The 23058-nt window shown below is 37.0% G+C and overlaps 1 protein-coding gene across 4 annotated transcripts in view; it reads right to left on the bottom strand.

Moving 5' to 3' along the window:
• RAVER2 (ribonucleoprotein, PTB binding 2) overlaps nt 1–23058 on the bottom strand; it is an 84188-nt gene that overhangs the window by 8592 nt on the left and 52538 nt on the right. For all 4 annotated transcript variants that reach the window (XM_023730738.1, XM_004369019.2, XM_023730751.1 and 1 more), the window contains exons 10-11: nt 9477–9588; nt 7781–7917 (exon numbers count right to left, since the gene is read on the bottom strand). In XM_023730738.1, coding sequence (XP_023586506.1) covers nt 7781–7917; nt 9477–9588 — 249 coding nt within the window. The remainder of the gene's footprint in view (nt 1–7780; nt 7918–9476; nt 9589–23058) is intronic.

Genomic DNA, 23058 nt, shown 5'->3' with positions numbered 1-23058 from the left:
AAAGAATATAACTGGTTAGCATGTAGCCCCCCGAATATAAAATCAAACTGATTTTCAGAAAATTCTGCCTCTCTTTAGAAGGGGTACTCACTCTCACCTGTCTTCAGCCTCACTTTATCTTTTCTAAATCCTGTCTCTTTAGAAAAGTCAGGTTAGATGGAGAACCTAAAATGAACAAATGCACTAGTTCCTTGGAAATCAGAATCACATCACTAATATTCCTTTCTTATAGTATAAAGTCCACCTTTTAAAAGACTTCATACCTACAGAAATATGAATTCAATTATATTTTCTGCATTAAATATAGCTCTAAGATTTTATGTAAAGAATGCTATTTTTCCCCCAATTCTTAAAAAGAATTTTAAACCAACATGCTACATTTTGTGACATTTACGGTATTAACTAAAATCTCTCTTCCTCACGTATACATATAGATGTTTTAAATTTTCATATTCATTTTTGCCTCTCAACTACTTTTCTTCATATGTACAATGTACATCTTAACTTTGTATTTAATAATTATCCTCAAAAAGTATTGCACCACGTTCAAAAAACAAAACAAAATGAAAAACATCATGTGAAATATATTTGACCATCACCTCACTAGTCTTCAGTGGCCACACCAAGTTGTACAGATGGTATATCTTATATCTAAGTATATTTATTAAATGAACACTTCTAACAAATCAAAACACAACATTAAAGCCCTTTGAAAAATTAGACTAGCATCAGAATAGCAACTCAAAGCTGTCTTCAGATTTATTTATACTATGCACCATTCTTTTATAGATTTTACTGAACTATTAAAGACTTATTTAGTGTAAAACTTGAAGATTTTATCACTTATTATAATTATATATTTCAAAAGCTTATCTTCCTTAATTCTATTTTTTAGCCAAGACAATTTTTCTTAAAGTGCTTTCCAAGTTACCATCTAGAGTTAATAGAAAAATAACCTGTGGTTCCACAATTAGTGTTTAAAGTAGGTTTAGGTTTTAGGAATTGTTTTACATAGTAAGTGCCTGTCACAAGATTCTGATCTATCTGAGTTTACACAAAAATCTATCTACTCAACATTCTTCACACGATGCACTTCTGGCAATGCTAGCTGCGTTATCTGCCCACTAGGTGGCAGCATTAGACGCTATATGAAGGGATAAGCATCATCCAGGCTTTTTTGTTCATTTTTTGTTTTTGTTTCCTCTTACCCTGTCACATCATCTCATCACACCTTCTGCAGTTGATTCCCTGCAACAGGCAATCAGCCTCCCCTGGTAGCAAAGACCCATGTAACCAGGGTAACATGAGGGTACAACATGCAAGCAGGTAATACTGTCGGAATGCAAGGCGATGTCAGAAGACTCCCAAGTATGGAAGTGCTGAATGAAAAATCAAAATCACAATTTAAATACTCACAGTAAATATATGAAACAATTCTGACATTATTAAAACTAACCCTGAAAATGCCTATGTAAAGCTAGAAAGTTGCCTAAAATGAATTTTTACCTTGTTTCCTATTTAACAAAAAGGGGAGGGGAAAATGTTTTTTTGATAGATTATAATTAGATGTCAGATTTATGTGTTTCATAGATGTTTAACACATTGGCTCAAAGACTTTTCCCTTAAGGTGGGCCCCTCTCAGCCATTTGAGATAGGTTGTACATCTCCATAAAAGGAATACTATTAATCTCTACCTCAGAATATGAAATTTCAAACTGTACATCCACACTAACAGGATTATATAGCTGACTATAATGCTATCATTACTGCCAGAGTGTGCACTACAAATTTAAAATTAACTAAACCTATTTCTAATTGAAATCTTCTCCATCACATTTCAAGTATTTAAGAAATGCAGTTTTTAAGAAAATAACTACAACTCAATGGCAATTCTAGTTAATTAGCAATATTGGGTCATCCAATCCAAGGAACTTGGTGGCATGATGGTTAAAGCACTCAGCTCCTAACTGAAATGCCAGCAGTTTGAACCCACCAGCAGCTCCGCAGGGAAAACAAGGTGACAGTCTGCTTCCATAAAGCAGCCTTGGAAACCCTATGGGGCAGTTCTACTTTGGCTGACAGGGCCACTATGAGTCAGAACTGACTTTTGGCAGCAGTGGGTTTTTTTTTTTTTGTTTTTTTTTTTTTAAATCTACGAAATGGTGTCTCTCTCTATATTCATAGGGTCTTCTTTATTTTTTCTCAGCGATGTCTTTTAGTTTTCATTGTAGAGTTCGTAAGTCTTCTGTTAAATTTGCTCCTATATATTTCATATTGGATGCTGTTTTAAATGGACACTTATTAAAATTACATTTTCTAATGGTTTGCTACTGGTATACAGAAATGCAATTAGTTGATTTTTGTATTTTGCCCTATCTTGTGATCGTGCAAAATTTATCAGTTCCAGTGAGTGTTTTATAGTTTAAGAATTTTTCACGTAAACAATCATGTCACCTGTAAAGCAAGATATTCCCCCCCCCCTTTTTTTTTAACCTTATTGCACTGGCTGAAAGCTCCAGGAAACTGCTGAACAGAAATGGTGAAAGCATACATTCTTGCCTTGTTTATTGGCTATCTCTTTGTTTTGACTGGAGCAAGTAGTCCATTTTTATTTAATGTAACCATTATTACGGTTTAGTTTAGGTTTACCACTTAGCCATTTGTTTTCTATTCATCCTGGTTGTTTTTGTTTCTCTCCTGACATTTTCTGGCTTTATCAAGTATTTTTTTTTAAAACTCCATTTTGATTAAACTATTGACAATTTAGCTATGCTTCTTTGTATTACTTTTTAATAGTTTCTCTAAGGACTACAACGTGCATTCCACCCCTTATCATAGTCTACTTAGAGATTTTATTGTTCTATTTCATGTATAATATAATAACCTGCAACTATATAATTCCACTTACCCCTATACTGTCCTTTGTACTACTGTTGTCAAATATATTACATCTATATACATGATAAAATCCACAATACACTGTTTTTATTTTTGCTATTAAAGAAATTAAGAGAAAATGTATAGTCTTTTTTTATTCACCCACATAATTACCAGTTCTATTGCTCTTTGTTTTTTTCCTGTAGATCCAAGTTTCTACTTGGTTTCACTTTCCTTCAACCTGACGAAAACCCTTTAGCATTTCTTGTAGTGTAGGTCTGGCAGTGATAAATTCTGTTTTCATTTATCTGAAAACATCTTTATTTTGCCTTGATTTTTGAAGGATATTTTCACAGGATATAGAAATCTGTGTTAACAATGGTCTCCAACACTTTAAAGATATCATTCTCTTATCTTCTGACCTTCACTGTTTCTGATGAGAAGCTAGCCATTATTTGTACTGTTGTTTCACTTAACACAGTGGTTCTCAAAGGGGAGGGGGGAGGTAATCTAGCGATTAGAAGACAAGGATGCTGCCAAATGTCGCACAATGAACAGGACAGCCCTCACAACAGAGAATTACCCAGCACAAAATGTCAATAGTCCCAAGGCTGAGAGACTCTGTCTTAAGATAATGTGCATTGTTTTTGTCTAGCTGCTTTCATGACTATCTAAGCTTGTTTTTCAGCATATTAACTATGACATTCTGAGGTAAAAAGTTCTTTTTATTTATCCTAGTTTGTAAGCCTCTTGGATCTGTAAGCTTTTTAAACCAAATTTAGGAAATTTCTGACCATTATTTTTTCAAGTATTGTATCTTTTTCCTCTCTTCCTGAGACTCCAATTACAGTCATCCTCAGTGTCCATGGGAGATTGGTTTCAGAACACCCGCCTGCCCCACGGATACCAAAATCCAAGAATACTCAAGTACCTTATAGAAAATGACATAGTATTTGCTTATAGCCTAAATGCACATCCTCCCTTATATTTAAATCATCTCTAGATTACTTATAATACCTAATACAATGTAAATGCTATGTAAATAGTTGTTATACTGTACTGTTTTGGGAATAATGACAAGAAGCAAGGCGAAGAATGCTCAAATGAGTGCTGAAGAGAGACTGAGGATCTGTGAAATGGAGGGAGGCTGCAGCAGGGTATGCCTACACAACACTTCATTTGCGTGAATTCAGCGTAGTGCTTGGTGCGTAGCAAATTCAAGTTTTGCTTTTTTTTAAAAAATATTTTCAATCTGCAGCTGGTTGAATCTGTGCATGCAGAACCTGTGGATACAGAGGACTGACTGTACACGTACTTTAGACTGTCCGATACTGGCACTTGAGGATCTATGGTTTTCAATTTTTTTCTCTCTATTCTTCAGATGGAATTATTTTGACAATGTTTTCATGTTTATTGAACCTTTTTCTGCCTTTTTCAAATCTTTTGTTAAGCCCAGTCAGTATATTTTTTTATTTCAAATACTATATTTTTCAGTTCTAGAATTTCCGTATTTTTAGCTTAGATTTCTCAGCTCAGATTCTCTATCTCTTCATTATGAGCTTATTTTCCTTTAAGTTCTTAAACACATTTATATTAACTACTTTAAAAGTCCTTGTCTGCTAAGTCTAACATCTGGGTCATTTGGGGGTCAGTTTCTATTAACTCCTTTTTCTTTTAATGGTGGGTCACATTTTCTTATTTCTTCAACTAGTAATTTTTATTGTTTACTGGACATTATGGATGATATACTATAGAGACTATGGATTCTACTATATTCCTCTTAAGAGTGCTAATTCTTGTTGTAAGGAATTAACTTTGCTGAACTCAAACTCCAAACACTGTCTCCTCTGTGGCGGCGAGCAGTAGAATCTCTTCTCAGTTCTTTCAGTCTTCCCACTATTGCTTTTCAGTAGGTTCCTTAGATTGTCCTTCTTACAAACATAGGAATCAGCAAAGTATATGGGCTGCATTTATATGCAGATCTTGAGGCTTCTTTTGAGGCTTCTCTCTATGAAGCTTCCTCTTGTCCAGGATTTCTCCTCTTGCTTTTCAGCCTCTCTAACAGCCTTGGACTCTGACCTCTGACCCCTCCTGTCATCAGGACTGCAGCTTTCTGCATAGAGTAGTGCTGCTAGCATGCCCACAGCCACAGAAACACAAATCTAGGACAGTGCGGTTTCCCTCTTCTAAGGGCTGACTCCTCCTCAGTTTCTGTCTTCTGGTTACTCTCCAGTACCTTCAAATAGTTCTTTGTCTTTCATATTTAGTCCAACATCAATAATTGCTATTTGTAGGCTGGACCGTTCAATATTAAGTAACTTCATCAATACTGTGCCAATTGTGATTTTTAAATGTGATCCTTCTACTGAAATGGGATTACCATTTCCATCTATCTATTCTTGACTCATGCATCTCTCCTGATCCTTATGCACAGCAGCCTGTACAAACAGTTCCTATCAGACACTACTTCCATGCCTGAAGAAACTTCTCCAAGGTATAATAGAAAAAAAAAGTGGACTTTGGAATCAGAGAAAGCATTTACTAACTACAGGAATTTGGAAAGATTACCACTCAACTTATACTATGGAGGTTGTAATTTAAATCTCATAGATTGTTAGAAAGATTAAATGCTTACATTGTAAAGCATATAGCAAGTGTTTTTTTTAAAAAAAAAAAGAAAAAAAAACTGTTGGTTCCTTTTCCTTAGACTTTTTCCTCCATTTCCAAATATGACAACCTTTCTTCTAGCTACTTTATTCCACTGTTGTTGTTAGCAGCCATCATGTTGGCCCAACTCATGGAGACCTCATGCTATGATCCACTGGGTTCTCACTGGCTGATTTTCAGAAGTGGATGGCCAGGCCTTTCTTCCTAGTCTATCTTAGTCTGGAAGCTCCACTGAAACCTGCTCAGCATCACAGCAACATGCAAGCCTCCAATGACAGGTGAGTCATGGCTGCACTTCAGGTGCACTGGCCGAGAACTGAACCCGGGCCTCTGGCATGGAAGGCAAGAATGCTACCACTGAACTGTAACAATTAAGTTTACTTGATAAGGATTAAGGAACACAAGGGAGACAGTACAAATCTCACTTTATGTACCAGCATGACAAAGCAACAGGGACTGCCTAAGAGGACCCTCAGTGCAGGGAGAATTCGCTCCTTCACAGTCGCTGGGGTAACCAAATGTAGTAGTAGAGTCAGGAGGAAGGAAGCATGGTAATGCAAGAGGCATCTGTATCAGAGAATTTCTGCATATGTAAATGAGGGAGAGTGTCTTCTATGAATATGATGAATACACAATAAACACTGCAATCTAAGAAGCGAAACTACTAACTGGGGAAAACGAGACAAACTTTAAAAGTAAAATATAAGAAATGAGAAGGTAAGTACAAAACAATAGTTTTTAAGCTTAAATCATACATTTAACTAAATTTTACAATAGTTATTGTGCTTCTTTCTGTTTATAAATTTTGTTCCTTATAAAGAAACAAATAAAAAAAACTGGAATTGTACAGGATTACATGGTATAAACTTTTAAAATTAACAAGATTATGAAAATTTACCATGTGTTTACATATTACAGAAGTTTTAATGTTTCCATTATATTTTCTGGTATAATTATGATATAATTTATTTACTCAGTCTTATGAACTGTTGGAAATTTAGGCTGTTTCCAATTGTCAGAACTATAAATAATTCATAAATGTTTTCAACATCTCTAATAATTTCATAGGTTTTTATCAGCGGCAAATATAATCATCAATCAATATCCTTATAAAAGTCATTATTAAAATTTTAAATAATAAAGGACCAAAGATGGTGGCTTATGAAACAATGTAAGAGAATGCCTTCCAGACTGTATTAATTCATAATTACCCTTTAAATATAGGTATGTTGCCACCTAATCATACCATCTTCCAACCCAAATTTCTCCATCTTGTCCACAAGTATATGATAAGAGACTTTATCACGTATTTTGCTAATAGCCAGCTGTACCATATTTACAGTATCTATTTGACCTGTGTTTCTAGTATCCTATCAAAGTATACTCAGGCATGAATTGTTGTAAGTGAATTCACACTGGTAAGGCAGGCACAGAGTTGCTTCAAGGAAATCGAAGTGGAGGCACTGCTCCAACAGACAGGATAGAGCTGAGAAGAAGCTGACTGCTCTGAGAAATAAGAAAGAATCAGAACCGTTAATTATAAAGCTCTCATAATCACATAATCATATTGTGCTAACATGATATCTACTCTCAGCTTAGGCGCTAAGAATCAGCTGAAGAAGAATGAGGCAAAGCAAAATTGACATTTAAGTAATGACTCAGTACATCTGTTGACTATAATACTGTTTATGTTACTGATTGATTGATTGATTGGTCTAAAGTGAGTAAAGTAGTACCTGTAATTATGCTTCTCTGTCTACATCTATAAGCACTGGTGAAGAACAGTGGCATCTCCTTGGGTTTCTTAGTCAGGTCTACACTGGAATAAACCAGAGGTCAGCAGACAGTAATATTTTAGTCTTGCCAGCCATATGGTCTCTGATGCAACTATTCAAATCTGCTATTGTAGGGTGAAAGCACCATAGACCATATGTAAATGAACAGACATGGTTATGTTCCAATAAAACTTTATTTACAAAAACGGGGTGGCTGGATTTGATCTGTGGACTATAGTTTGCTGACTGCTGGTGTAAACAATCAGAGGTGAATACCTAGTGCACAATGACGTCTCTTGAACATGTCCCAAAACTTCAAATGGTGAGCAAGAAATGTGCAGACCAGTGCAATTTTCCTTTCTTATGATGATATTACAGGTACTACAACTTCATATTCAGTGAACTTGATATACAGTTGAACCAGTTTTTCTATACATCATCAGAACCTGAGAATCACTTACCTGTGCATAGTCACCAAAAGGTTGAGAATAAGCAATGCACTTTTCCAGTGTGTGTTGTGATTCATTTCCCTGAGAGATTGCATCCAGAATGTTGCTTGCAATTCCCGTCTTCTGTACAGTGGTTTTACTTGCAGGGGCTAAAGATAAAATATAATACGTTTATTTTATTTAGGTTGCTTTATTATAAATGATAAACAGTACAAAACTCATGAACTCAGCATATTCTCAAAAAGAATACAAATTTTGGTTTACCAATATATGATATTGACATTTATCTATATTATCCTCAGGGAAAAAAATATACTATGACATACTGCCTCATTCATTTGAAACAAATGAAATGGAGACTTGCCCTATGGGTAAATACTTTTGATGAAAACATTAAAAAAAAATCTAATCTCTAAAACAAGGCATACAAAATGTAAATTAAACATTCTTGTTAATGCAGTGGTTGCCATCATCAATTCGTAGGTGAGACTACCATACAGAAAGCATGTCTGGCATTAGAAGCACATTTAAAACGTTTGCTTGCTTTTTAAAAAAAATTACAAAGTAATGTTTGGGTATAAGAGAATACTTAATTAAATACAGAGAATGTACATTAAAAATGAAATTCACACTTCACCTCTTTACATTCTTCACCTCAATTCTATTCTTCTTCACAGTTTAGAATTCATTTTTCCAGATTTATTTTATGCATTTACACACTCATATATGTACATGTAATAATATATAGCTTTAAATAAACATAAATGAAGTCACAGTATGCATATATTTGCTTTTTCCATTCAACAACATGCTTTGGAAATCATTTTATATTAGTACATGTAGATATCCCTCAATTTTTAAGAAGTTGCATAGTATTCCATTTGATGATGAACTATTTATTTAACCATTCCTCTACTGATGAACACTAAGGCATGTTCCAAATTTTCACACTGACAACCAATGTTGCAGCGAATATCTCTATGCCTAGAGCACACCACATTTGTGATCTTAAGACTATATTTGAATTAAAGTTACTATACACTGATTGGGAGCCCTGGTGGTGCAGTGGTTAAGAGCTTGGCTGCTAAATAAAAGGCTGGCAGTTCAAATCTGCTAGCCACTCCTTGGAAACCCTATAGGGAAGTACTACTCTGTCCTACAGTGTCGCTATGAGGCAGAATCCACTCAATGGCAACAGTATACAATGGGATACCCTGACTGACAGTCTGAGAAGGTCTCCCCAAGAAACTAAATGAGAATTCCACTTTTGTTGAACTCATGAATAGCTCATATATTTTGGGGGTACTTTTGCTTATTTTCTGAGATTTGTCTATGTCTCAGGAAATAAGCAAATACCCTGGATATATTAGATTACTTAGAGGTTTAACCTTGGGTTTAGAAATCCAACTTTATATGAACTACTTTATTGCCAAATACTTCCTTTGTCCCATTTTTAATCCTAATTCTATAATAATTCAATAAATTGATAATATTCTTAATAAAAATACTATAAGATATATTTCCTCAAAATAGTGTGCATTTTAAGTGTCTTAATTATTCCATTAATTTAGAGATTGGGGGTCATAATTTCAAGCTTAATTTGGTCAACAGGCATTATTTGCTTCCATTAAGTTAAAGATTAAAGCAAAACTCATTATGGAAATTATCCAGTGAAACTCGAACATATTAACACCGAGCCCCTACTTACATGATAAGCACACACTGGGCAGCACGCTCGCCAGGTTCAAGTATGGATTCTTACTGAGCCGAATTTCTTTTGGTGGTTCTCCTAAGAGTGAAGTCTGATTCTCAGAGACAGCCTATTTACCAAAAACAAAAAGGGGATGCTTAATAAGAGGTACAGGAAAATAAAAATGCACAAGAAAGAGAGAAACAGTCACTCTTCAATAAATCAAGTCTCGTGTAATGAAAACCTGTGGTACCTCATCATTTGAGAATATGAAATATTTCTGGATGTTGATACAAAATTACCATATTCACTTGCTATTATTTTTTCAATTAGTTTTTTTTCCCATTTTTAATTGTTCTAGAACCATAAACCCCCTTGCTGTCGAGTGGATTCCAACTCGTAGTGACTGTATTTGGTACCTAGAGTGGGCTGCTACTGTAACAGATACCTAAGATGTAGAAGCAGTTTTGAAACTGTGAATGGGTAGAGGCTAGAAGAGTTTTAAGACTGCACTGAAGAGACTGTTGGTAGAATTACGGACATCAAAGACAATTCTGGTGAGGACTCAGAAGGAAGTGAGGAGAGCTGTTACAGTGGAAATTGCAGCAGCTGAGAAACGGCAGCAGCAGAACCAGGAGATCAGTGCAACGCAGTGCTGGAGCCGACCCACAGCCACCAAATTCGAGCGAACAGTGTTGCCATTCCAGTGGGCCTGGAAGGCAGATCTGAAGCCCAGGGCTGAGGGACTTCCATGCAGAATCTGGAGAGTGTAGCCAAAACCCAGACTCTAGAGGGCAGGGCCATTGTCTAAATGGCCTCAGAGAACAGAGGATTATTTTCAAGCCTTGAGGGCTAATGTAATGTGTTCAGCTGACTTGCTTGGTGTCTGTTATCCCTTCTTTCCCTCCAATTTCTCCCACTTGCAATGGAAACGTCTAGCTTGTGCCTGTTCCACTATTGTACTTCGGAAGCAGATAACTTGTATTCTAGACTTCACAGATACAGTGGAATTTTTGGAATTTGGTCTTGGAGTTGATTTAAGACTTTTGCTATGATATGATCGGGTGACTGTGTTTTATATTTGGTAAGGACATGAATTTTGGGGGGCCAAAGAGTGGAATGTTATGGATAGAATTGTGTCCCCCCAAAATGTGTATCAGCTTGACTAGGTCATTGCCAATATTGTGTGATTGTCCACCATTTTATCACCTGATGTGATTTTCCTATATGTTGTAAATCCTACCTCTACGATGTTAATGAGGTGGAATTAGTGACAGTTACGTTAATGAGGCAGGACTCAATCTACAAGATTAGGTTTGGTCTAAAGTCAATCTCTTCTGAGATATAAAAGAGAAGCGAGCAGAGAGACAGGGGACCTCATTATAACCAAGCAAGAAGAAGCCAGGAGCACGTGTCCTTTGGACCCAAGTTCCCTGTGCTGAAAAGCTCCTAGACCAGGCGAAGATCGATGCAAGGACTTTCCCCCAGAGCCAAAAGAGAAAGAAAGCCTTCCCCTGGAGCTGGCACCCTGAATTTGGACTTCTAGCCTCCTAAACTGTGAGCGAATAAATTTCTCTTTCTTAAAGCCATCCACTTGTGGTCTTTCTGTTACAGCAGAACTAGATGACTAAGACAGTGACCCTATAGAACAGAGCAGAACTGCCCCATAGGGTTTCCAAAGCTGTAATCTTTACAGAAGCAAACTGTCACCCTGTTCTCCCACAGAGCAGCTGGCAGGTTCGAACCCCTAGCCTCTTGGTTATCAGCTGAACACTTCCACTACTACGCCACCAGGGTTCCTTCTTTCAGACCACAGAACTTTAGAACTGAAACGGAATTAAAGGCCATATTGTCTAACTTTCTCAGTTGAACCAGGAGGGAATTAATCTTCCAACAAAAACTGAATTCCGTATCTCATTTCCAGAAATACTGTAAGAATATTTCTTATTAAGATTTTTATTTTATATTGTATGGCCACAACCAGATGACAAAAGCAAAAGCTTATTTATCTTCAATACTAAAAATAATACCTAATAAGTGGATTTCATAAACTCCAAATCCTGGGTGGTGTAAATGGTTAATGCATTCGGCTGCTAACCGAAAAGCTGTCGGTTCAAGTCCACTCTGAGGTGCCTTAGAAGAAAGCCCTGGCAATCTACTTCTGAAAAATCAGCACTGAAAATCCTACAGTGCTCAGTTCTACACTGCCACACATGGGTCACCATGAGTTGGAATCAGCTCAATAGCAACTGGCCTTTTAGACATTCCATTTCTTTAAATAAATAATCTCTCTCTATATATTTTTTCTAAATTTTATTTATTATGCTAATATATTTTCATACAGTGAAACCTGTGAAAGCCGAAACTCAACAGGACTGCGCTGTTTTTCTGGGTCTCACTAGTTGTCCGCCTTTGACAGGGTGCAGCTTACCACTTCTCTATTGCTCTACTGCTCTCTATTAGTGGAAAATATTTGCATTTTCCTTCTCTGCCAGGTTTCCACCTTACTCAAGATCCAGCTTTCGCAGGTTTTACTGTATAACTAGTTAGGTGTAAGGATTCTAGTACTTCTTTAACAAACACTGAGAAGAAATCATGGCATGATTCTTCAGTGTTTATCTCGCATTTTCTTCTGACAGAATTTTTTGCATTTCATTTCTGATGGTAAAAATTTTAAAATAAGACACAATCTAGGTTACTATAATCAAAGTTAAAGCTATTATTTAAATTTTCATTTTTAATTCTTTTTTTATTTTATTCCCTGAATAAAGTATAATCCCACATACTTATTTCTATATTTTGAGAACCAGAGCTCTTTACATTTGTCTTTTATCTGGTCAGTATTATTCTATTTGGTCATAGGAGTCTGTTTTATATAGCTTCATAAGCCCCAAGTCCAGATTTGCTTTTAATATGTATGTCACTGATGTAGATGTATTCATTCATTCAGTATGTTCACTGAGTGTTTATTTACTATGTGCCAGCACTGTGGTAAGCATTGGTAATACTAAAATGAATAAAACAGGGACCCTAACCTCAAGAAATTCACAGTCCAGTAGAGAAGACAGCTCAAGAGAAGTCTAAGCTGGGACCATCAGCTTATAAACCCATTGCTGTTGAGTTGATTCTGACTCACAGGGACCCTACAGGACAGAGAAGAACTACCCCATAGGGTTTCCAAGGAGCCGCTGAGTGGATGTGAACTGCTGACCTTTTGGTTAGTGGCCAAGCTCTCAACCATTGCGCCACCAGGGCTCTATCAGATTATAGGTAGGATCTAAAACCATTGGAAGGGGTGAAATCATCAAAGGAGAGCTGTGGCATGAGAAGGGACAGCACCCTCGAGAAAATTCAATAGCTAAGTAAGCAGAGGAAAGGTAGGTACCAGAGAGGTCTCAGATTTTATTTCCAAAGTACTCAGATTGTCAAGGTAATCAGATGATATCCATATCACAGCTTCTCAACTCTGGCTATGCATCAGAATCACATATAAAGTTAAAAACAAACAAAAAAACAGATGCCAGGATTTCACCCCTAACTTTCTGACTCAAAATCTCAGGGGTAAAGGAAGAAGGGTCCAGACCGCTCTCTCTCAGAGGTGATTCTGAGAAAAAGGAGGAGTTAAGAATCACTGGTTGGCACAGTATTTAAAATGTAGGTCGAAAAATCTAATGAATTAAACTAATTGTTTAGCAGAGTCTAAACTTCTGCAATTGGAAAACATGCTTGAGGTTACCTGGTCCAATCCTCTATTCTTAGAAATAGAAATCACTCCTATAACATCCTCGACAGATGTCTGGGGTCTGCTTAATTTTTTTTCAGATATGACATTCACATCTTTGAGACAGTCATACTTTTTGTTTGGAAGTTTGAACTGTTCTTCCTTATATGTGGCCTAAATCTGCCCTTATTGTATGCTATACTTATTGGACTACTTCTGCCCACTGAAGAAACACAAGATACCAGACTATCCTTTGAATACTTAGTAAAATGAATATCCAGCTAGTCATCCATTTTCCATTTCCATGTAACCAGTTCTTCCAATTCTTCTTCACAGAACTTGTTTTCCAGGCTCTGCCCCATTTTGTCTATCCTCCTCTAGATAGACTCTCATTTGCCCATTATGTGAATCCCCTCAAATCAAGTTTTTCTAAAGATGCTGGTGCTTTTAATGAATTAAATAGTCTTTGCGAAAATATACAGGGTATTCATACATGCATTCTACTTTTTTGTTGTTGTCATTAGTTACCACAAAGTGGATTCTGACTCATGGCAACTCCATGTACAACTGAATGAAATATTGCCTGACCCTGTGTCACCTTCATGACAGTTGGTATGCTCAAGTCCACTGTGCATTTTTAATGCATTCCAACCTAGGGTGCTCATCTTCTAGCACTATATGGACAATATTCTTTTGTGATCCATAAGGTTTTCACTGGCTAATTTTCAGAATGAAATCACCAGGCTTTTCTTTCTAGTTTGTCTTAGTCTAGAAGCTCTACTGAAATCTGTCCACCATGGGTGACCCTGTTGGTATTTGAAATTCCAGTGGTATACCTTTCAGCATCATAGCAACATGCAAGCAACCAAAGTAAGACAAACTAACAGACAGGTGGTGGTCCACTTGTTTAATTTCCTTCAATAACCTAAGCAATTGATATTTCACATAAATTTTAAAAATTCATTCTACACAAACACCAGAAGAGAAACTAGAAAACTGGGAGCTCCTAAAAATAAAACACTTATGCTCATCGAAAGACTTCACCAAAAGAGTAAAAAGTCAACCTTCAGACCGGGAAAAAATTTTTGGGTAAAACAAACCTGATCAGGGTCTAAGTCTCTAAAATCTACAAGATACTGCAAAACCTCTACAACAGAGAGACAAATAACCCAATTAAAAAATGGGCAAAGAATATGAACAGGCATTTCACCAAAGAAAACATTCAGGCAGCTACCAGATACTTGAGGAAATCAATCATTAGCCATTAGAGAAATGCAAATCAAAACTACAATGACATACCATCTCACCCCAACAAGGCTAGCATTAATTCAAAAAACAAAATAATAAATGTAGGAGAGGTTGTAGAGAGACTGGGACACTTATACACTGTTGGTGAGAATGTAAAATGGTACAACCACTATGGAAATCGATTTCACGCCTCCTTAAAAAACTAGAAACAGAAGCACCATATGATCCAGCAATTCTACTTCCTGGAGTATATCCTAGAGAAATAAGAGCTGTCACATGAATAGGTATACATACACCCATGTTTACTGCAGCACTGTTCACAATAGAAAAAGATGGAAACAACCTAGGTGCCCATCAACAGACAAAAATGGATAAACAAATTATGGTATATTCACACAGTGGAATACTACACAACGATAAAGAACAACAAGGAATCTGTGAAACACCTCATAACATGGAGGAATCTGGAATCCATTAAGCTGAGTAAAATTAGTCAATCACAAAAGGGCTAATATTGTATGAGACCACTATCATAAGAACCCAAGAAAAGTTTTAAACACAGAAGAAAACATTCTTTGATGGTTACAAGGGTGGGGATGAAGGGAAAGGGGTATTCACTAACTAGATAGTAGATAAGAATTATCTTAGGTGAAGGGAAGGACAACACACAATACAGAGGAAGTCAGCACAACTGGATTACACCAAAAGCTAAGAAGTTTCATGAACACAACCATACACTTTAAGGGACAGTGCAGGAGGGGCAAGGTTCTGGGGACCATGGTTCAGGGGACATCTAGGTCAACTGGCACAATAAAGTTTATTAAGAAAATGTTCTGCATCCTACTTTGGTGAGTGGCATCTGGGGTCTTAAAAAGCTAGCGAGCGGCCATCTAAGATGCATCAATTGGTCCCAACTGACCTGGAGCAAAGGAGAATGAAGAACACCAAAAAAACAAGGAAAATACTAGCCTAAGAGACAGAAAGGGCCACATAAACCACAGAATTCATCAGCCTGAGACCGGAAGAACTAGATGGTGCCCGGCTACCACCAATGACTGCCCTGACAGGCAACACAACAGACAGTCCCTGACGGAGCAGGAGAAAAGTGGGGTGCAGAACTCAAATTCTTGTAAAAAAGACAGACTTAATGGTCTGACTGAGACTGGAGGAACCCCAGAAGACACTGCCCCTGGATTCTCTGTTAACCCAGAACTAAAACCATTCCCAAAACCGACTCTTCAGACAAAGAATAGACTGGACTATAAGACATAAAATGATACTCGTGAAGAGAGTGTCTCTTAGTTCAAGTAGATAGATGAGACTAAATGGGTAGCTGCTATCCGGAGGCAAGATGAGAAGGCAGAAAGGGATAGGAGCTGGTTGAATGGACACGACATGGGAAATCTGGGGTGGAAAGGAGGAATGTGCGGTCACATTGTAGGGACAGCAACTAGGGTGACATAACAATGTGTGTATAAATGTTTGTATGAGAAGCTAACTTGAGCTGTAAAACTTCACCTGAAGCACAATTAAAAAAAAATTCATTCATAATTGCTTTCTCAGTGTATGATTGTAGGGCATTCTATCCATACCTCTGACTGTGATTACATGTCACCAAAAACTCGTAAGAACTCAATATTACTTTGGCATTTGAATACAACCAACTACCTAAATTTCTTCTTCACATGCTTCTTATATCCTAAGTTTTATACCACTTATAAATCAAAGGATGTTTTAGGGAACAAATAAAATAAAAATTAAAATACAACACTTTATAAATACCAGGGTATATGAACCAATCAAAGGATTCGTTGAAAATTTCCAGAATTAAAACAGGTATCAGATTCTTCTGAACGGACCAATTTAATAACTGACTTTGATATTTTTCAGGTTAAAAAAAAAATTTGTTTCTGCCTTTAAATATTAAAATAATATCTTAATTAGCTACAGAATATCCATTTAAAATAGAGAAAAATGAATGTATTTTAAATAACAGCATTATTCATCTACTGAGAAAGTCTTAAAAATAATATCACTATATAATTGGATAAGTACTAATGATACCTCCAAGTTTTTCCAACTGTAAAATTTTGAGATTAAATTAGTTTATGAACCAAAACCAATTTTAAAATATCAAATTTTTTTGAAAACCATACACATCTTAAACTTTTTGGATAAGTAAATATTTATAATAATAAAGAATCCATATTTAAATTAGTTTACATATAACAGACTTAAGACACCCATTTTATACAAATAAGATTATTTTATTTACAAACTGGCAAGTAATTAAGCAGAGTCCTAAAAGTCAGCTGGCATAACTTATCAAAAGATAAATTTCTTTTTTTTTGTTTAGTTGTTTATAATACAGACTTGTATCTGTTTGAAAGAAGGCAATCTTGAGGCGAGGTCAAGATGCGGCGTAGCTGGATGCTTTCTGTTGTGCCTCTTACAACAAAGACCCGGAAAAACAAGGGAATCGGTTATATATGACAATCTAGGAGCCCTGAACATCAAAGGTAAAGTTGAGGAATCAGACTGAGTGGCAGGGGGAGGGAGAGATGGTTCGGAAGCAGCGAGGAGTTGCCAGACCTGACCTGGTGGGAGCTGGCACCCTTCAGGCCAGATCAGTTGGCCTGCGTGGTAAGGCAAGCAGTGGCACTCGGGATGCACTGTCCACACTGGGAGAGACCCAGCGGCAAAGAGTCTACTCAGGCTTCCAGAACCAGTGAAAAGTAGCGCTCAATTGTCAAAAGATAAGTACATGGGTTTGATCTACTGCGCGGATCAAAAACACCCCCTTTGGGAAAAACTTCTCTCCTATTTACCTGCCCCCTTCCCGCTCTGCACCGGGTCCCAGGCTGGCTTCAGCGACTGCCGAATCCCCTGAGCCAGAAGCAGGACCTGTCACGTGCCCTGAGCCATTCTCCTGGTCTAGGAGAGGGAACAAAATAACAAACAAGAAATAATAATGTGCCAGCTCCCCTAAGCCAGAACTCAGGGTAGGCACAGCTCCTTTGCCTAGGCACAGGCGTAGGGGTCCACAGACTCTGAATGCCTTTCACCCCTGCATAGACCAGTGTCGGCCCATTTCAACAGTGTAGGCCCTTGTTACCACAGTACAACAGAGTATATACCTGAAGTCTAACTTCAGTCGTATCAGCTATACAGTGAAGTGTCAGGTTCATGACATTTGACACTGCTCTGCCCATTAAGCAGGGTCCTCACCTACCCACATCAGGGGCCTGAGGACTGGTGGCTCCACTCACGCCACCTAGCTACCTGTGACAGGGGTCTAAGAATAAGTGGTGCCTCCCAGTACTTACAGTCAACAGCATTGGGCGCTCATAGTCTGGCTGCAAAACCCACCCATCTATGCACTCTAGGGAACAGGGACACGCTTTCCTCCCAGACACTCAGGGGCAGCCATCAGCCCCCTGCCTTGCTCAGCACACGATCCTCTACTACAACCAGATAACGGTGCCTACACCAATCACCCAGGCCTATTTAGGGCTGTAGGTGAGAGCCTGCACCACACACTTGGTGAACGACTACCTGGACACCTGAGCTGAATCCATACAAGAAAGTAAATAGACTCCTGGGCTCATATACCTAGTAACAGATCTAATCACCTGGTGACAGGATGTGAGCACTTCAAAGGTGCCAATAATCAAACTAGCTCACATGAGCAGCCTATTTGGGAATATCAAAACAAAACAAGAAGCTAGGCCACAGTACACAAACATAAATAAATATAATAACTTATTGATGGCTCGGAGATAACAGTCTATATCAAATCACATGAAACAGACCATGATGGCTTCAGCAAGCTCCCAAAACAAAGAATCAAGAAATTTTCTGGAGGAAGAGAATTTCTTGGAATTACTGGAGGTAGAATACAAAAGAACTCTTCAAGAGAGGAAGGAGATCAGGCAAAACACAGAACAAGCTAAGGAACACACAGACAAAGGAAGAGAGGAACTTAAGAAGATCAGAGAAGAGCATAATGACAAATTTAAGAGGCTGCAAAAATCCATACAGAGAAAGCAATCAGGAATCCAGAAGATTAATAATAAAATATCAGAATTAGACAACTCAATAGAAAGTCATAGGAGCAGAATTGAGGCAATGGAAGTCAGAATTAGTGAGATTGAAGATAAAGCACTTGACACCAACTTATCTCAGGAAAAATCAGATAAAAGGATTTTAAAAAATGAAGAAACCCTAAGAATTATGCGGGACTCTATCAAGAGGAATAATCTACGAGTGATTGGAGTAGCAGAACAGGGGAGGATAACAGAACATACAGAGAGAATTGTTGAAGATTTTTTGGCAGAAAACTTCTCTGATACCACTAAAAATGAGGAGATACCGATCCAAGATGCTTATCGAACCCCACATAAGGTAGATCCCAAAAGAAAGTCACCAAGACATATTATAATCAAACTTGCCATAAAGAGAGAATTTTAAGAGTGGCTAGGGATAAACGAAAAGTCATCTACAAAGGAGAGTCAGTAAGACTAAGCTCAGACTATTCAGCAGAAACCATGCAAGCAAGAAGGCAATGGGATGACATATATAAAGCCTTCAAGGAAAAACACTGCCAGGCCAAGAATTCTATATCCAGAAAAACTGTCTCAAATATGATGGCAAAATTAGGGTATTTCCAGATAAACAGAAGTTTAGGGAATTCGCAAAAACAAAACCAAAATTCAAAGAAATGCTAAAGGAAGGCCTCTGGTTAGAAAATCAGTAACATCAGATAACAACCCAAGACTAGAACACAGGACAGAGCAATCAGGTATCAACCCAGAATGGGAAGTCACAAAAATAAATCAAAGCTAAAACACTGAAAATAGGGAAACAGAGATGTCAATCTGTAAAAGATGACAACTTTAAAAAAAAAAAAAGAGGTACTAAAAAAGTAGTCACAGATCTTTCATACAGAGAGGAAGTCAGGGCAATATAAAGAAATAAAAGACTGGTTTAAAATTAGAAAAATAGAGGCAAATATTATTAAGGTAACCACAAAGGAAACTAACAATCCCACACATCAAAATAAAAAACAAGAAAAACATAAAGACTCAGCAAATACAAAATCAACAACAATGAAAAAGATGAAAAGAAAATACATAAAGAAAAATGACTCAGTACAGAAAATTAAGTGGAATAAAGTAACTGTCAACAATATACAAAAGAAAAAAATACATCAAAATGACAACACTAAACTCATACCTATGAAAAATTATGCTGAATGTAAATGGACTAAATGTACCAATAAAGAGACAGAGAGTGGCAGAATGGATTAAATAAACATGATCTGTCTATATGCTGCATACAAGAGACACGCCTTAAAGACACAAACTAAAACTCAAAGAATGGAAAAAATATATCAAGGAAACAACACTCAAAAAATAGCAGGATTGGCAAGACTAATCTGAAAAAACAGACTTAAAAGTAAAAGCCACCACAAAGGATAAGAAAGGACACTATGTAATGATTAAAGAGTCAATACACCCAGAGGACACAACCATAATAAATATTTATGCACCCAATGACAGGGCTCCAAAATACATAAAACAAACTCTAACAGCATTGAAATGAGAGATAGACAGCTCCACAATAATAGTAGGAGACTTCAACACACCACTTTCGGTGAAGGACAGAACATCCAGAAAGAAGCTCAGTAAAGACACAGAAGATCTAAATGCAACAATCAACCAACTTGATCTCATAAACATATACAGAACACTCCACCCAACAGCAGCCAAGTATACTTTCTTTTCCAACGCACATGGAACATTCTCCAGAATAGACCACATAAGGCCATAAAGCAAGCCTTAACAGAATCCAAACATCAAAATATTACAAAGCATCTTTTCTGACCATAAAGCCATAAAAGTAGAAATCAACAACACAAAAAGCAAGGGAAAAAAATCAAATACATGGAAACTGAACAACACCTTGCTCAAAAACTACTGGGTTATAGAAGAAATTAAGGATGGAATAAAGAAATTCATAGAATCAACAGAAAATGAACACACATCCTACCAGCACCTTTGAGACACAGCAAAAGCAGTGCTCAGAGTGAGTTTATAACAATAAATGCACACACCCAAAAAGAAGAAAGGGCCAAAATCAAAAAATTAATCCTACAACTTGAACAAGTAGAAAGAGAGCAGCAAAGGAAGCCCTCAGGCGCCAGAAGAAAGAAAACAGTAAGAATTAGAGCAGAATTAAGTGAAATAGAGAATAGGAAAACAACTGAAAAACTTAACAAGACCAAAAGCTAGTTCTTTGAAAAGTTCAACAAAATTGATAAACCACTGGCCAAACTGAAAAAAGAAAAACAGAAGAGGAAGCAAATAACCTGAATAAGAAATGAGATGGGTGATATCACAACAGACTCAACTGAAATTAAAAGAATCCTAACGGAATACTATGAAAAACTGTACCCTAACAAATTTGAAAACCTAGAAGAAATGGACAAATTTCTAGAAACTCACCGCTTACCTAAACTAACACAGACAGAGGGAGAACAACTAAATAAACCCATAGCAAAAGAAGAGATTGAAAAGTAATTAAAAAACTCCCAACAAAAAAAAGCCCTGGCCCGGACAGTTTCACTGGAGAATTCTACCAAACTTTCACAGAAGAGTTAACACCACTACTACTAAAGGTATTTCAGAGCATAGAAAGGGATGGAATACTCCCAAACTCATTCTATGAAGCCAGTATACCCCTGGTACCAAAATCAGGTAAACACACCAAAAAAAAAAAAAAAAAAAAATTACAGGCCAATATCCCTCATGAAAACAGACACAAAAATCCTCAACAAAATTCTAGCCAATAGAATTCAGCAACATATCAAAAAAATAATTCACCATCATCAAGTGGGATTTATACCAGGTATGCAGGGATTGGTTCAACATTAGAAAAACAATCAATGTAATCCATCACATTAATAAAACAAAAGACAAGAACCACATGATCTTATCAGTCAATGCAGAAAAGGCATTTGACAAAGTCCAACATCCATTCATGATAAAAACTCTCAGCAAAACAGGAATAGGAGGGAAATTCTTCAACATAATTAAGGGCATTTATACGAAGCCAAGAGCCAACATCATCCTAAATGGAGAGTTTGAAAGCATTCCCCTTGAGAATGGGAACCAGATAAGGAGGCCCTTTATCACCTCTCTAACTCAACATTGTGCTGGAGGTCCTGGCCAGAGCAATTAGGCTAGAAAAAGAAATAAAGGGCATCCAAATTGGTAACGAAGAAGCAAAAGTATCTCTATTTGTAGATGATATGATCTTATATACAGAAACCCCAAAGAATCCACAAGAAAACTACAGGAACTAATAAAAGATTTCAGCAAAGTATCAGGATACAAGATAAACATACAAAAATCAGTTGGATTCCTCTACACTAACAAAGAGAACTTCAAAGAGGAAATCACCAAATCAATACCATTTACAAAAGCCCCCAAGAAGATAAAATACTTAGGAATAAATCTAACCATGGACGTAAAAGACCGATACAATGAAAACTACAAGAAGCTACTGCAAGAAACCAAGAGACCTGCATAAGTGGAAAAACATACCTTGCTCATGGATAGGAAGACTCAACATTGTGAAATGTCAATTCTACCCAAAGTGATCCACAGATACAATGCAATGCCAATCCAAATTCCAATGGCATTTTTTAATGAGATGGAGAAACAAATCATCAACTTCATATGGAAAGGGAAGAGGCCCCAGATAAGTAAAGCATTACTCAAGAAGAAGAACAAAGTGGGAGGCCTCACACTACCTGATTTTAGAACCTAATATACCACCACGATAGTCAAAACAGCCTAGTACTGGTACAACAACAGATACATAGACCAGTGGAACAGAATTGAGAATCCAGACATAAATTCATCCACCTATGAGCAGCTGATATTTGACAAAGGCCCAAAGTCCATTACTTGGGGAAAAAGACAGTCTCTTTAATAAATGGTGCTGGCATAACTGGATATCCATCTTCAAAAAACTGAAGCAAGACCCACACCTCAGACCATGCACAAAAACTAACTGAAAATGGATCAAGACCTAAATAAATAGTCTAAAATAATAAAAGATCATGGAAGAAAAAATAGGGACAACGCTAGGAGCCCTAACACATGGCATAAACAGAATCTAAACCATAAGTAACAATGCACAAACACCAGAAGAAAAACTAGATAACTGGGAACTCCTAAAACTCACTTATGCTCATCAAAAGACTTTACCAAAAGAGTAAAAAAAAACAACCTACAGAGCGGGAAAAAATTTGGGGCTACAACAAATTGGATCAGCATCTAATCTCTAAAATCTACAAAATACTGCAAAACCTCCACAACAAAAAGATAAATAACTCAATTAAAAAATGGGCAAAGGATATGAACAAGCACTTCACCAAAGAAGACATTCAGGTGGCTACCAGACACATGAGGAAATGCTCACGATCATTAGCCATCAGAGAAATGCAAATCAAAACTACAATGACATACCATCTTACCCCAACAAGGCTAGCATTAATTCAAAAAACAGAAAATAATAAATATTGGGGAGGTTGTGGAGAGACTGGAACACTTATACACTGTG

Source organism: Trichechus manatus, unplaced genomic scaffold, assembly GCF_000243295.1.
Source record: "Trichechus manatus latirostris isolate Lorelei unplaced genomic scaffold, TriManLat1.0 scaffold00003, whole genome shotgun sequence".
NCBI lineage: Eukaryota > Metazoa > Chordata > Mammalia > Sirenia > Trichechidae > Trichechus > Trichechus manatus.
This window is presented reverse-complemented; position numbering and strand designations above follow the sequence as displayed.